General features: G+C 44.1%; 1 protein-coding gene across 1 annotated transcript in view; it reads right to left on the bottom strand.

Moving 5' to 3' along the window:
• LOC113424588 (regulator of G protein signaling 3-like) overlaps positions 1-14,388 on the bottom strand; it is a 48,754-nt gene that overhangs the window by 14,857 nt on the left and 19,509 nt on the right. The window contains exons 2-4 of the mRNA XM_026686357.2: positions 11,995-12,411; positions 4,635-4,720; positions 1,935-2,000 (exon numbers count right to left, since the gene is read on the bottom strand). Coding sequence (XP_026542142.2) covers positions 1,935-2,000; positions 4,635-4,720; positions 11,995-12,411 — 569 coding nt within the window. The remainder of the gene's footprint in view (positions 1-1,934; positions 2,001-4,634; positions 4,721-11,994; positions 12,412-14,388) is intronic.

Below are 14,388 nucleotides of genomic sequence, written 5' to 3'. Positions count from 1 at the left end.
TCAATAGACTGGAGTGTATTTCCAAAATACATTTAACTAAGCTAGTTAATGACCTAGTGACTGCATTTATACAAGTTTGCAAAGTTTCAAATCTTGGCTCATTTGTTTATGAGTGAGTTGTATACAGGCAGCCCCTCCTCCTTAGTTCAATGTACCATATGGTGCGAATGGTGGAGTTCTGCACATTGTGAGAACGTAGTCATTGCCTGGTTCAGTATGCAGATGAAGGAGCCATGTCTTCCTTGGGAGGAAATGGGACCTAGGCCAAATGAGCCCTGCATGACAGGATGATGGGAGATTTAATTTAGTGAATTTCAGTCAATGATTTGCAAAATAATGTTGGTTTTGAAAAGTGCAGTAGTGGAAATTATCTGAGTAGCGTGTCGGCAGTCCGAGTAATGCACCCATTGAAAACGTAACTCTGAGGCAGGTAGATTCCTCAAAGGAAATATTTATTGGATGCATCATATTGGCCCACCTGTGAAAGCCAACTCTGACAGTTCCCACGGTTTTCACCTAATTAAAACTCCCCCTTCCCAAGTGTCACCGGTCACATTGTCCAATGAAGATGGATGGAAGGCAGGCTCCTCTCTCCTTTTCCAACAGCCACCTGTTACGATGACCTTGGTTCCCACAGGAAAACTTTTTCGCTTTGACTGCAGCTGGGCTATCTACTTCCCCCCTTCCTTCCCGCTCTCAAGCCACAAAGAAGAGGAAGTCAAGCTATTCTCCAAAGCACCTGAGGGCAGGACAAGAAGGAATGGGTGGAAACTGATCAAGGAGAGAAGCAACCCAAGGAGAAATTTCCTGACAGTTAGAGCAATTAATCAGTGGAACAACTTGCCCTGCAGAAGTTGTGAATGATCCAACACTGGAAGGTTTTAAAAAGATGTAGGATAACCATTTGCCTGAAGTGGTGTAGGGCTTCCTGCCTTGGCAGGGGGGTTGGACTAGAAGACCTCCAAGGTCCCTTCCACCTCTGTTATTCTATTCTATTCAGAATGGCGAAGCTGATGATGCAGCCTCCATGTTAATATAAAACGGATGATTGCTCAGGCTTTGTGGCAGTTATGAGGCAGCACAAGATGGCTTCATCCAGGTTCGCTTCAGAGTTGACATAGTGGTCAGCAGTGGTCTATTGCTGCGGCCCACAACCTCTGGGGCACCAGGGACTGATTCCATGGAGAGAGGTTTTTCCACAGACCGGAGGGGGTGGTCGTTTCGTGTGCAGCCTTCAACCCACAGATGGGGCTTGGCTTATTTGCTCGGTCTTTTTTCTGGCCCCGTGTCGGTCCATGAACCGGGGATTGAGGACCCCTAGTCTAATGTTTCTAGAAAGCAATTGGTCTGGGGTCACAAAGACAGTGGCTAAAGGTAGTTCTCGACTTACAACGATTTGTTTAATGACCATTCAAAGTTACAACAGCACAGAAAAGATTGGCTTACAACTGTTTTTCATACTTAGCAACCATTTGCAAGCATTCCCATGGTCAAAGGAGCGAAATTTGGATGCTTGACAATTGCCTCACAGTTATGATGGTTGTCGTGTCCCGGGGTCAACTTTTGTGACCTTCTGACAAGCAAAGTCCATGGGGAGGCCAGATTCACTCCACAACCTTGTTACCAACTTAACTGCAGCGATTCGCTTAACCTCTGCGGCAAGAAAGGCTGTAAAATGGCACAAATCTCACTTAACAGCTGTCTCGCTTAGCAACAGAAATGTTGGGCCCCCATTGTGGTCATAATTCGAGGACACCTGCATAACTATTATACAGTCTCTTGGCACTAATGCCAGCCCTTTCAGAAACATGAAAAGTTTCTGACAAGGATATAAAGACTTTATATGTCTTTATATCTTTATTGCGGGCTTGTTCCCAACCACGATCTCTTGGTTCCCATTCCCAGTTGGAAAATCTGGTTTAAAGTGAGGTTACCTTAGCGACAGGAGGTCCTGATTTCCTGAGTTCCACAGCCTTAGGAAGTTTTTTTTGTTCTTCTTTCTAAGAAACAGAAATGAAACATGGGGAATCAGGGAGACAAGTCAAACTACGCACTAATTCAGGCATGAAAGGTAAGCGATGAGGGAAGCCGGGGAGATGAGTATGAAGACATGACCAGCTTGGAAAAAGGGCCTCCAAAGTTGGGTTTTGCTGCTGCCCCAATCTATCCCCAGCACCAAGCCCCATTCAAAGAGACCCAAAGGCGCTTTTCAAAAGGCAACTGGACTTTCTTGCATTTTTTCCCCCACCTTGCAAATGTTTTGCTTCTCATCCAAGAAGCTTCTTCACTTCTTGGATGAGAAGCGAAACCATTTTCAAGGGGGGAAAACCCAAGAAAGTCCAGCTGCCTTTTGAAAAGCGCCTTTGGGACAACCATTCCCAGGGATGGGGAACCTTGGCCCAGTGGTGGGAGAATCGGTTGTTAAGTTTCTGAGCAGTTTGGTGAACTGATTCTTGGAAGAAATCATTAGGGCAGAGAACCGGTTGTTAAATTATTTGAATCCCACCACTGCTGCCTTTTATGACTTGTGGACTTCAACTCCCAGAATTCTTGAGCCAGCCAAGCTCTGAGAGTTGAAGTCCACAATTGTTGAAGTCCACAAGTCATAGTTCCCAACCTCTGGCCTAGAAGATTCCATCCTTGTGAGATGAATTCAAATTTCCATCCTTGTGGTTTTTCAAGAGGCCATTTGGTCAATATCCGACCCTCCATAGCCATTAAAAAAGAGTTACACATTTGTGGATCAACCTTTAGTTTTCCTCCCACAGGCCTGTGAGATTTAACAAGGATTGGAAGAAGATTAGATGACGAGAATGGCATTTCATATCTGTAAGATTTTATTACCTTAGCAATTATTGACTTAGTAATTTATCTACTTCCTCTTTGTTAGAAGCCACTAAGATGATAACCCAAAATACATTTATTTGTTTGAATGTTTGATTTATATATCATTTATCTACTCCTGGAGCACTCAAGGGCGAGTACAGAGCTTCTGTTATGTATCCATATGGTTTTGTTTTTCTAAAGCAACTTAACATATGTAGAGTTTATACTTCAATATCCAGGATCACAGGTCAGATTGGAAAAGCCCAAACACACACATTTAATATACTTCCACGTTATGGAAGTATATTATATGTTATAATTATATTATATGTTCTTTTAACACATTGGCAGCAGTGAAAGATTAAGAACTTTTTCTCCCACACCCAGAGCTGTAGATGCATTGTCTGTAGGTATATACAGGTATACGCATGCATAATTTTCTATTTTTAAAAAAGCAGAACTGGGAGGCATTAGGCTTTTCTTAGCAATGGGAAATGGTGGTCCTATGGTGGACTGAGACTGTCGCAATCTCAAATAAAGTAGTGTATGGTGAAATGAATCATCCGAGATATCTTCTATATCAGGAGGATTAACATTAGATATTCCAGAGCTGTTAGGAGATGAGAGATAAACATTCATTTATCAAGCTAAAGGAAAATCTGCACTGAGGCCATTTACAGCAGTAAGAAATGAGATATATTTACATTATCTTTTCTCCCCCCAAAAGAACATTCAAACTACTTTATCTAGATCAGCCTTTCCTAGACTGGTGAAATCCAGGTTGTTTGGACCATAGTTCCCTTCAACCACATTAATGGGTATTTCTGGCATAACCTGGTTGGAGTCGAGAAGGTGGGTTTTTTCCCCCACCCAGGTTTACAATTGGGTATAGCCTGGCCAGAACTGATGATTTCTGTTTTACAGACACAAAATGTACAACTTGCGGGCTCAGAGATAAGAGGTGTAGGGCAGAGGTGGTATTCAGCAGGTTCTGACAGTTCTGGAGAACCAGTAGCAGAAATTTTGAGGAGTTCGGAGAACCGGCAAATATCACCTCTGACTGGCGATTTACAGTATCTTTCCCCTGCCACGCCCAGCACACAGAAACGGTAGTAAAAATAAATTGGAATCCCAGCACTGGTGTAGAGGTTATCTACAGATATTCAGCAGGCTAGGGACTAGGAGACTGGGAGTTCTAGACCTGCCTTTGGCCCCAAGCCAGCTGGGTGACCTTGGGCCAGTCCCTCTCTGTCAGCCCTAGGGCAAAGTAATTTTGCCAAGAAAATTGAAGGTTTTTTCCCCAGGTAGTTATGAGAAATGATAAACTTGAAGGGGTACATCTGAGGGGAGAGAGACACAGAGACAGAGAGAAGGAGAGAGAGGGAGAGGGAGGGAGGGGGGAGAGGGAGAGGAAGGAGGGAGAGAGTGGGAGGGAGGAGGAAGGGGAGGGCGAAAGGGAGGAGAGAGAGAGAGGGAGAGGGAGAGAGAGAGGGAGAGGGAGGGAGGGAAAGGGAGGAGGGAGAGAGAGAGGGAGGGAGGGAGGGGAGAGGGAGAGGGAGGAGGGAGAGAGTGGGAGGGAGGAGGGAGGGGAGGGGAAAGGGAGGAGAGAGAGAGAGGGAGAGGGAGAGAGAGAGGAGAGGGAGGGAGGGAAAGGGAGGGAGGGGAGAGAGAGGGAGGGAGGGAGGGAGGAAGGGAGGGAGAGGGAGAGAGAGAGTTACTCAACATGCCCAGGAAGAAGGCATAGTTTTAAAGGCTATTTTGAGATTTATAGCTTGAAATCCAGCAATTAATGCTCCACTGATACTCACCGGGCACGCTTTTGCTTCTGCTGTGCATTCTGATTGCTGCCATCGCAGTCTGAGCCTATGTCCGATTCCACACTGGAGGCCAGTGACTGAAACACACACACACAAAAAAACAAGTTTTGAGCCCTAAAGGGCACCTCACAGCCACCTTCCAAGGCTGTTGGATCCAGGCTGCAGATACCCAGATGACCAATAGGTGGGAACAGAGATTGAGTTTCTATACCTTTGCTGCTGCCCTCTAGTGGCCAAGCAAAGGCCTACAGTCCAGATCCGCTAGTCTAAAATGCCAACCTCGGAGCTCTAAGGCAGGGGTCCCCAACCACCGGTCCGCGGACCGGTGCAGTCCACGGAACAACTCCTACCGGGCCGCGGCTTGCTGGCGCCGCCATCTTTTTCATGAAAAAGTGCTTCCGGTGAGCTTTCCGGGTAGAAAGCTCACCGGAAGCACGTTTTCATCAAAAAGATGGCGGCGCCAGCCCTCAAGCTCACCGGGCGCTGGCGCCGCCATCTTTTTGATGAAAGCGTGCTTCCAGTGAGGTCACGGAAGCACTTTTTCATCAAAAAGATGGCGGCGCCCAGCTGATGCCGGTACCGGGCGCGGCATCAAAAAGGTTGGGGATCACTGCTCTAAGGCACCTGCTGAAGTCAGGGTCTGATTTATCCAGACCCAAACCGAGGGCATGTGTAAGGTGACACCATCTTTAGGCTTTTCCAAGTCTTTTAGAGGAAAATGGCTCTTAGCAATAAATCAGGGAAAGCAAATACATCCACCACCACGCTCCCCTTGTCTCCCTTTTATGTCATGCCTTTTTAAATAGTTAGTCTAATGGCAGGAACTGTGTCTCTTTATTTATCTTTACTTATCTGGCTGAAGTGCAGGACATGCTTCCTTTAAATAAATAAACCCTGAAAAGAGATAGACACAGTACTACTCAATTAATAATAAACTAAGTAGGCTGTCACAGACAAACTTCAGGCTTTGTTCAGGTTTTCCAGGCCTTGAAAATACACAAAGTGGGTTCAGAACACTGGCTGCCCAAGCACAGAGCGAGCTCAAGGACAGAGAAAATCACATGCCTCCCTCCAACTCTGTAGAGACCCATTGAAATAAAATGCTTTCAAACTTTTAAGGGTTAGAAATTGTGGGGAGTTGGAGATGTATACCCAGGATTGGTTGAATACTGTTAATATTTGGATTGATTAGTAGTCTTGGATATTGAAAGCATGGTGGAAAAATGAGTAATTTTTAAAATATTAAATATAAGACGAGAGAATAAATAATGGTGAAAAAAAATGTTATTTATGCTTAAATGAACCAATGGGAAAAATAAGAAAGAACAGAAACAGAAATAAGAGGGGAACAACAATATACATACTTTAATGTAACAAGATAAATGTAATAAGAGGGAGGTCTAGAAATTGAATGGCGGTAGTGTTAGATATGTTTAAATAACATGAAATGATGAAAATGAAATTGTAATGAGTAACAACATGACATTTATCTGTACTAAATGTATGGTACCTAGATACCACACTGTTCACACACTGATATGTATATAAGAAATATAAAATAAAAAACTTGACAGGAAAGAAAAGAAATGCTTTCAAAATACCCATTGAAAATTCTCTCTAATCAGAGTTTAAAGCTGTGTTTCTCAACCTTGGCCCCTTGTAGATGGGGGGACTTCAACTCCCAGAATTCCTCAGTCAACCATGACTTCCTCAAAAGCTACCTGATTTCAGAGCTACGATGGTGGCACGCAAACCACCTTGCGGTCACGTGATCACATTTTGGACTCTTGGCAACTGGTTTGCCTTTACAGCTGTTTGCAACACCCCGCAATTGTGTGACCATGATTTTCAAATGTTTTTTTTTTTTGCTAGTTTAACAGCATTTACTTCTGATTTCCGTCCCCCCTCCCCCAAAAAAGCCCATTGGGTAAAATGGAGTCATGGTAACAACCGCAGCATATGCTTAACGGTTGCCACAAAAAAAGTTATAAAACCTGGTTACATGGTGACTTGCGTAACGACCACAACAACTGCCATTCCTGGTTTAATTACAGTTGTAAATTGAGGATTATCTACACTGGGAAATCAAACATATTTGCTCACCTATTAAACCAGGGGTCAGCAACCTTAAACACTCAAAGAGCCACAAAGGTCCTATCCAGAAGCCCCCACCCCATTCAATTCTGGAGCCGACCAGAAGTCCTGTTCCCCCTCCCCAATACAGTCTCCTTCTAGCACGGCATTCTTTTTCCTTTTACTGACTAGCGACAGGGAGCTGCAGCAGAGGGATGAAAGAGCCACATGCGGCTCCAGAGCTGCGGGTTGCCAACCCCTACACTAAACCATACAAGAAGTAAGCATTAATACCTTGCTGATCTCCATTTGAAAAATCCTTGTGGATGAGGTTCTTTTTCAAACATTCTGAACGGGAGCTCTTCCAGCCATTTACCAAAATGTGTATGTTCAGAATTTGTATTTAGTGCTCATTTGTGACAATTCACACATAGCGGGGGCCTCCCCTGAAATTTACTGAGAATCATGTGGCTTATAAGCTTTTCACAGCCCTAAATTTCTCGGGGCCTTGAGACCTCCCTACGTTTCATTCCAGAACAGAGATGGGCAACTGCAGGCAGCCTCTTGAATATATTTTGGATCAAAGTTGCAGGAAACTGCATCATTTCCTGCCACTGTCAGGTGAGAAACATGAGCCTTAAAACTTGTAAACATCTATTAGCTTAGGGAATGAAAAACATAGGAAAGTCTTTTCCCCTTGCCCCAAAATCTCCTCTGAGGAAAAGCTTGTCCCCACCCACTTTTTTCATGCACATAATGCCTTGTCCCAAAGGTACTTATTCCAGAAGCAACTGGACGTTCTTGTTTTTCTTCAGAGACGTTTCACTTTTCATCCAAAAAGTTTCAGCTCTGACTGGATGATAGTGGGGAATGGAAGGATTTACAGAGAGGAAGGCATATGACATCATCTATCTCCAGTCAACAACGCAGTCCTTTCAGCAATTCCAAGAAGGCTCTACACCCATTTGAACTACTCGGTTGACCCTCAGGACGTAGATAAATGTCCAAGTGGCCTCAACGACTCTCTAAAAAGAATGCAAATGACCAGCTGTCTGTAAGGAGTATAAATCCTTCCATTCCCCACCATCCAGTTAGAGCTGAAGAAGCTTCTTGGATGAGAAGCGACTTCAAAAAAACCAAGGAAGTCCAAGCTGCCTCCTGAAAAAGCACCTTGGGGACAATCATCACCTGGATGACTGACTGAGCATCTTCATAGACATACAAGGCATTAATTTTCAGAAAACCACAGCAATCAAGCAATCTCAGTCCTGCTTGGGAGTGGGTGGGATGACCCAGAGTGTACCACAAACGTAACAAAATCCAAAACGTAAATAAATGTCCTTTAATGCCTCCAACTTGGCCCCTCTGTTCAATAATACTCAGTTGGAGATAAAATGTACTCAAAAATCGTCTTCAAAAGAAAGCAATACAGTCCGAATTTAATGAGCAGATAGATGTGAAATAAAAAAAAACCAAACAAACTACAATGATGAAATTTCCACAACGGAACAGGAGAAGTGTTTACCAAATTCAAGGAGATAACAAGGCACAGTCTGTTGGAAGGATGCCAACCAAGATAACTTCAGACCAAAAGAAAACACGCTTTGTTTCCAGCGTTTGCCAGTATGCAGGTCCAAACTCTTATGCAGTTCTCACACCTGCAGCCCATGAAGAGGATCAAGGCCCCCTCCTCCCGAGGAGACCACATCTCTCCCTTATCCTCTCCTCCCTGCGTGCCCTAGGATGGATAGGGGATGGGCCTGGGTCCTCCTCTGACTGCCCAGCCAGCCTCTGCCCTTCCTCAGCCTCCTCCACAACCTCCGGAGCCAAACTTCCACTCCCTGTCGGCTATTCCTCCTCTCCCTCAGAGTCAGTCTCCACTAGGGGCATGACAGGGGCATAGAAATTTGTGCCAATCCATTCAAGCAGAAATGTTAGTCGCTGCACTCTTCTGCTCTCCCAAACTCTTTAGAGAAACTCAGCTTTCTAAATCTTGCAAAAAATCCCACCTTGGATCGGGATTTTGCAGTTCAAAATTAAAAGCAATATTGCAACGCTTTTCTTTTGGCAAGGAATTATGACCCACATAGGCCAATTTAAGAAAAAAAAAAAGATAGCAGTGTTTCAATATTTGAGAGGCTGCCATAAAGAGGATGGAGGTCAACTTATTTTCCAAAGCACCTGAAGGCAGGCCAAGAAGCAATGGGTGGAAACTAATCAAGGAGAGAAGCAACCTAAGGAGAAATTTCCTGACAGTCAGAACAATCAATCAGTGGAACAATTTGCCTTCAGAAGTTGTGAATGCTCCAACACTGGAAGATTTTAAAAAGATGTTGGATAACCATTTGTCTGAAGTGGTGTTGGGTCTCCTGTCTGAGTAGGGGTTGGACTATAAGACCTCCAAGGTCTCTTTCCAACTCTTATTATCCAGCTGGGAACTTACTTTATAGAACAATGGCTCTACAACTTTTCCTTTAGACTGATCAGTTAGTTAAGGAACCAATTTGGTCTGTGGGTTCATTTAAGCTATGAATTGTGTTATGAATGACTTAGTTCTACTCTGTGTAAGGTTGAAGCATTTCGTCTTTTATTCTTGCAGTTATATGGGAAAATACAATTTGAACTTTGTACCTCTGGCAACGCACTGGCTTGAGTCAGCAACAGTGATCGAAAGGAACTGTATTGCTTCACAAAGGACTGGCCATTGTAGCCCTACAACAGATGCTACTATAAAATGGGGCAGAGAACTATAGAGTCCCAGGGGCAGAATGGCTCCACCACTTATATGACACACACACACACACACACACACACACACACACTCCGGCTTGTAAATGATGGCTTTTTCATTTAGAGGGTTTTCATTTGGGACCTGAAAGCTCAAAGCTCTGCAGGAGAGGAAATGATGCAAGTGGAAATCCAATTGTTTTTTTCTTTCTTTCTTTGCTCTGGGACCACACCTGTTTTTCCTTTAGACAATGTTTTTTTTTCTTTCCATTGGCATCTCCTGGGGTAGGTGTCCTCAGGAAAGCAAAACTGAAGTCTCATCCCTTTTGCTGTTAATTTTGCACGCAGGTATAAAGGCAGGGCTACGATCACAAGCATCGTGGCTACCATCTTGGCTTTTTGGATCCCCTTCCCCGCAGTGGCTACTTCCCACCGAGATCTTCTACCTTGTCTCTCTAAAGAAACCCTGTTTGGGGATACCTTTGGGATTGTGGCACGACATGAGCATCTCACCAACCCGTTAGACACGGTGCTTTGCTACTCATTGCCAGTGGCGTGGTGTATATGGCTGGCGCGAAAAGACACAGTTGCCCGAAGGTACACTGTGAAATGGCTTATTGCCACCCTCAACGGCTTCAGGAGTGCTCTCTGCAACCTCCAATTACCTTTCTCTCTTTTCTAGGTCCTTGGTGCTCCCTGAGCTTGGTTGTTTTCTTGCCGGCATTTCATTACCCAACTAGGTAACATCATCAGTGCTAGCCCGGGACCCCTCCTTTCAACCCTGAATTCTCCTTTATTGGTAGCACATGCAAGCATCAAACAAAGGCATGCAAATGGGAATGCAGACGTTACCTAATTTGGGTAATGAAATGTCAGTAAGAAAACAACCAAATTCAGGGAGCACCCACATTTCAATCCTGAGCTATAAATCCCAAAGGTGTTTTTTTTTTTTTTTTCAAAGAGGCAACTGGACTTTCTGGTTTTTGTTTCCATTGAAGACGTTTTGCTTCTCATCCAAGAAGCTTCTTCAGCTCAAGAGCCAGAAAGTCCAGTTGCCTCTGAAAAAAAAAAAAGCACCTTTGGGACAAGGTGAGACTTTCACTTGAGGCTTTCAAGAAGAGATTGGACTGGCATTTGTCAGAAATGGTGTAGAGTCTCCTGCTTGGGCGGGGGGTTGGACTAGATGACCTACAAGGTCCCTTCCAACTCTGATTATCTGTTGATCTGTTTAATCTGTTTAACTACGACTTGGATGATTGAGAATCTCCACAGAACTGAGCTATAAAATGTTCTCCTTGACCGACACCCATGCCACAAATTTTCTTTGCTATGAATCCTTGAAAGGACACGGTCATTTTGGCTGATGAAGATGCTGCTGGAGAGGAATCCTTTGTTCTGCAGCATGTTGGCTTCTTGTTTATTTTTATTTTTTAAAACAACAACAATAACAACAACTAAAACATTGTTCTGAAACAAAATCAGGTGGGGGAAGGGAGGCTGGAAAATGGCAAGAGTATTTATATAAAATATATATTTTATATTTATATATATTTATATATAATTTATATATAAAACTTCCCGGTCCCTCTGAGTAATTCACTAGCCTCTGCAGGGAAAACCCCAAGAGCTCTGTATCCCAGGCCCTTCACCATAACCTTTCCTTGATCATTAATTATGAGCTATTTAATCTTAACCGGATACATTTTTCACAGCAGCAAATTCCAGAGATTAAAACCAGTGGGAATAAAGACACTTGGATGTTTAGACAAGCAAACTAAAAAAAAAATTAAAAATGGATAGGCAAATTTTTTTAAAAAAGATCCGGCCTTGCATTTTTGGGAAGTGGAAGATGAGAAAGAAAACATTAGTAAGATGTCCCAAAGGTGCTTTTTCCAGGAGGCAACTGGACTTTCTTGTCTCTTCTTTGAAGACGTTTCGCTTCTCATCCAAGAAGCTTCTTCAGTTCTGACAGGATGGTGGGGAATGGATGGATTTATATTCCTTGCAGACAGCTGGTCGTCCTGTCAGAGCTGAAGAAGCTTCTTGGCTGAGAAGTGAAACATCTTCAAAGAGAAAAAACAAGGAAGACCAGTTGCCTTCCTGAAAAAGCACCTTTGGGACAACCCTGGCTGGATGACTGAGAATATCTACAGACTTTTAGCTATACAATTTGGGATGGACACCCTTTGAATGGGGTGGGAGTAGGAACAGATTTCCAGAGGGGAAAAAATGCAGACTACAGGAACCAGGAGCACTACTTGGATGACACTGAGGACACAGATCAACCTCCAAGTGGCCTCAGCGACTCTCTACAAAGAACGCAAAGAGCCAGCTGTCTGCAAGGAGTATAAATCCTTCCATTCCTCACCATCCAGTCAGAGCTGAAGAAGCTTCTTGGATGAGAAGCGAAACGTCTTCAAAGAAGAAACAAGGAAGTCCAGTTGCCTCCTGAAAAAAGCACCTTTGGGACAACCATGTCCTGGATGACTGAGAATCTCTACAGACCATTAGTAAGAGGGTTAGTAAGAAAGCATTAAGAAGTTCCACTGACCTTGTTTGATCCTCCAAAGAAATTCCTCAGGTGTTGCTTTGCTGCCGCCACTTTCTCGCACAGCTGCCGCTCCTTCCTCAAAGATTTGGGGGACGGCAAGCTCCACCCACTTCCTGTTTTGTCCCCTTCCTCAGTTCCCCTTTGGCATGGTGCCCCTTGTTGATCCAAACGTCCCTCACTTCGAGACCGCCAGAACCCTCCCGGGTCTTGGAGTGGGAGTTGAAGACAATTGACCACTTCGGTGTCATCTAAACGAATGCTTGGGGTGGAAGGTTTCTCCTGCTTTCCACAGACGTTCCTCTGCTCCGGATCCTCGCACCTCTGGTGTTGCTTCCGAAGGGTGCTCCGGTGCCATGGCAGGAAGTCACAATCTAGCAGGCAGCCTTCCGAGCCGCACTTCTGGAGGGGACTCAACATCTAGATGGAGGAGAACGACATTTTAATACAGTAACATATTCCTTGGAGGTACTTGACCGTCCGCAAAGACAGAATAACAGAGTTGGAAGGGACCTTGGAGGTCTTTTAGTCCAACCCCCTGTTCTAACAGGACACTCTGTCTGAAAAGTGGGTTACGCACTTACCAGGGGTGCACAAGATGACCCACTGGGATGTGGGGGGAAATATTAGAATGTCTGCTTCTATTTATCGGGAATGACAAAATAAACAAGGAATCAGTGAGGTTGCTAAGAACTGACACAGGTTATACAGAATGCACAAAATGTAATACTGTATCTATGGGAGTGTGCTGTGGATTAAAAATAAGTAAGAATTGAAGCTAGATTAATATTTAATGCACAAAACATACAAAAAGTAATGGATTGGAACTGTTTTATAATGTAAATGATATTAATGTAGCAATAGACGTATATAATAATTTATAAATAACAGAATAACAGAGTTGGCAGGGATCCCGGAGCTCTTCTAATCCAATCCCCTGCTGAAGCAGGAAACCCTATATTATTTTTGACAAATAATTCTCCAGTATTTTCTTAAAAGCCTCGTGTTGGGGCAGCCACAACTTCTGGAGGCAAGCCTGGTTGATCGTTCTTACTGTCAGAAAATTTCTCCTTAGTTCTAGGTTGCTTCTCTCCTTCCTTAGTTTCCAACCATTGCTTCAAGTCCTGCCTTCAGGTGTGTTGGAGAATATGTTGACCTCCTCTTCTTTGTAGCAGCCCCTTTTAGATGTTGGAACCAGGGGTGGGATTCTTCCAGTTCGCACCTATTCGCTAGAACCGGTTGTTAACATTCTAAGCAGTTCGGAGAACCGGTTGTTAGAAGAAATTACTGGCCTAATCCTGTAAGGAAGGCAGGAAGGAAACATTCTGGTGTTGCTTACAGAAACTGCCTCTCCATTAACCCTTATTACATTCTTGGCAGGACTAGACTTCCTGTCTCAGCAACTTCTCTGGAGTTTTTTTCCCCCTCCTTTGCTGGTACTTTGCTTGTGTGGAGGGACCATTCAAAGTTACAATGGCACTGAAAAAAGTGACTTATGACCATTTTTTCACACTTACGACTGTTGCAGCATCCCCACAGTCATGAGAGACAGGCGAGGAAATGCGTGCCTCAATGTGATATTGAGTTGGCCATGCCCAGCCAATAACATGACCACCAAGCCGCGTCCACCCAGTCACCTGACCATCAAGCCATGCCCACCACCTAACCCACGACCACAGAACCGGTTGTTAAAATTTTTGAATCCCACCCCTGGTTGGAACACTGCTATCATATCATCCCCAATCCTGGTGGAAATGTTCTTGAGACTGTCACATTGCCTCATGATTCACCAAATAAGAATCCAGAACAGCCATTCCTCATATTAGTGCCTGGGTTATGGAACTCCCTGTTCGTTTATTTGTGGCTGGCCCTGAGCCTCAGGAGTTTCCAGTACTTGCTAATGACATATATGTTTACCCAGATCCTTGATATTGGCATTGTGGCTTGTTTTTGTCTGGCTGTGTCCCTACTTGCACTTAAATCATGCCACAAACACTCCCTGTTTGTAATATCACTGTTCTGCCTTTGGAGGTTGTGCCTTCACCTTTTGACTGACTCATGAAAGAGGCACCCCAAAGACTCCATTAGCAGGTATAGGTGCTGAAGTGGCATTTCTCTCCTTATTCCAACACTACGCGCAGGCAGCCTCAAGGTGTATCAAATGGGCCAGGCTTCATCTATCATTATTTTGAAGGGAAGTCAGGTGACTGCTAATGACTGAGAACAGAAATAACAGAGGCACGAAAAGGTCTGGCAACAGGGAGAGCCATTTTCATGCTGTCTAGTTAGTTCTTCAACAACTCAAAGCTGCACAGAGAAAGCTGTAATTCATGGTACTGTTGCCCTTTCTGCAAATTTTTTCAAATGAGCTTTTTTTTTTTAATTGAATGATTCATT

The sequence above is a fragment of the Notechis scutatus genome, chromosome 2, assembly GCF_049901735.1.
Source record: "Notechis scutatus isolate UNSWTSFEM ecotype Mainland chromosome 2, rNotScu1.2, whole genome shotgun sequence".
Classification (NCBI taxonomy): Eukaryota; Metazoa; Chordata; class Lepidosauria; order Squamata; family Elapidae; genus Notechis; species Notechis scutatus.
The sequence above is the reverse complement of the archived record's forward strand: the minus strand, read 5'-3'. Positions and strand labels throughout refer to the sequence as shown.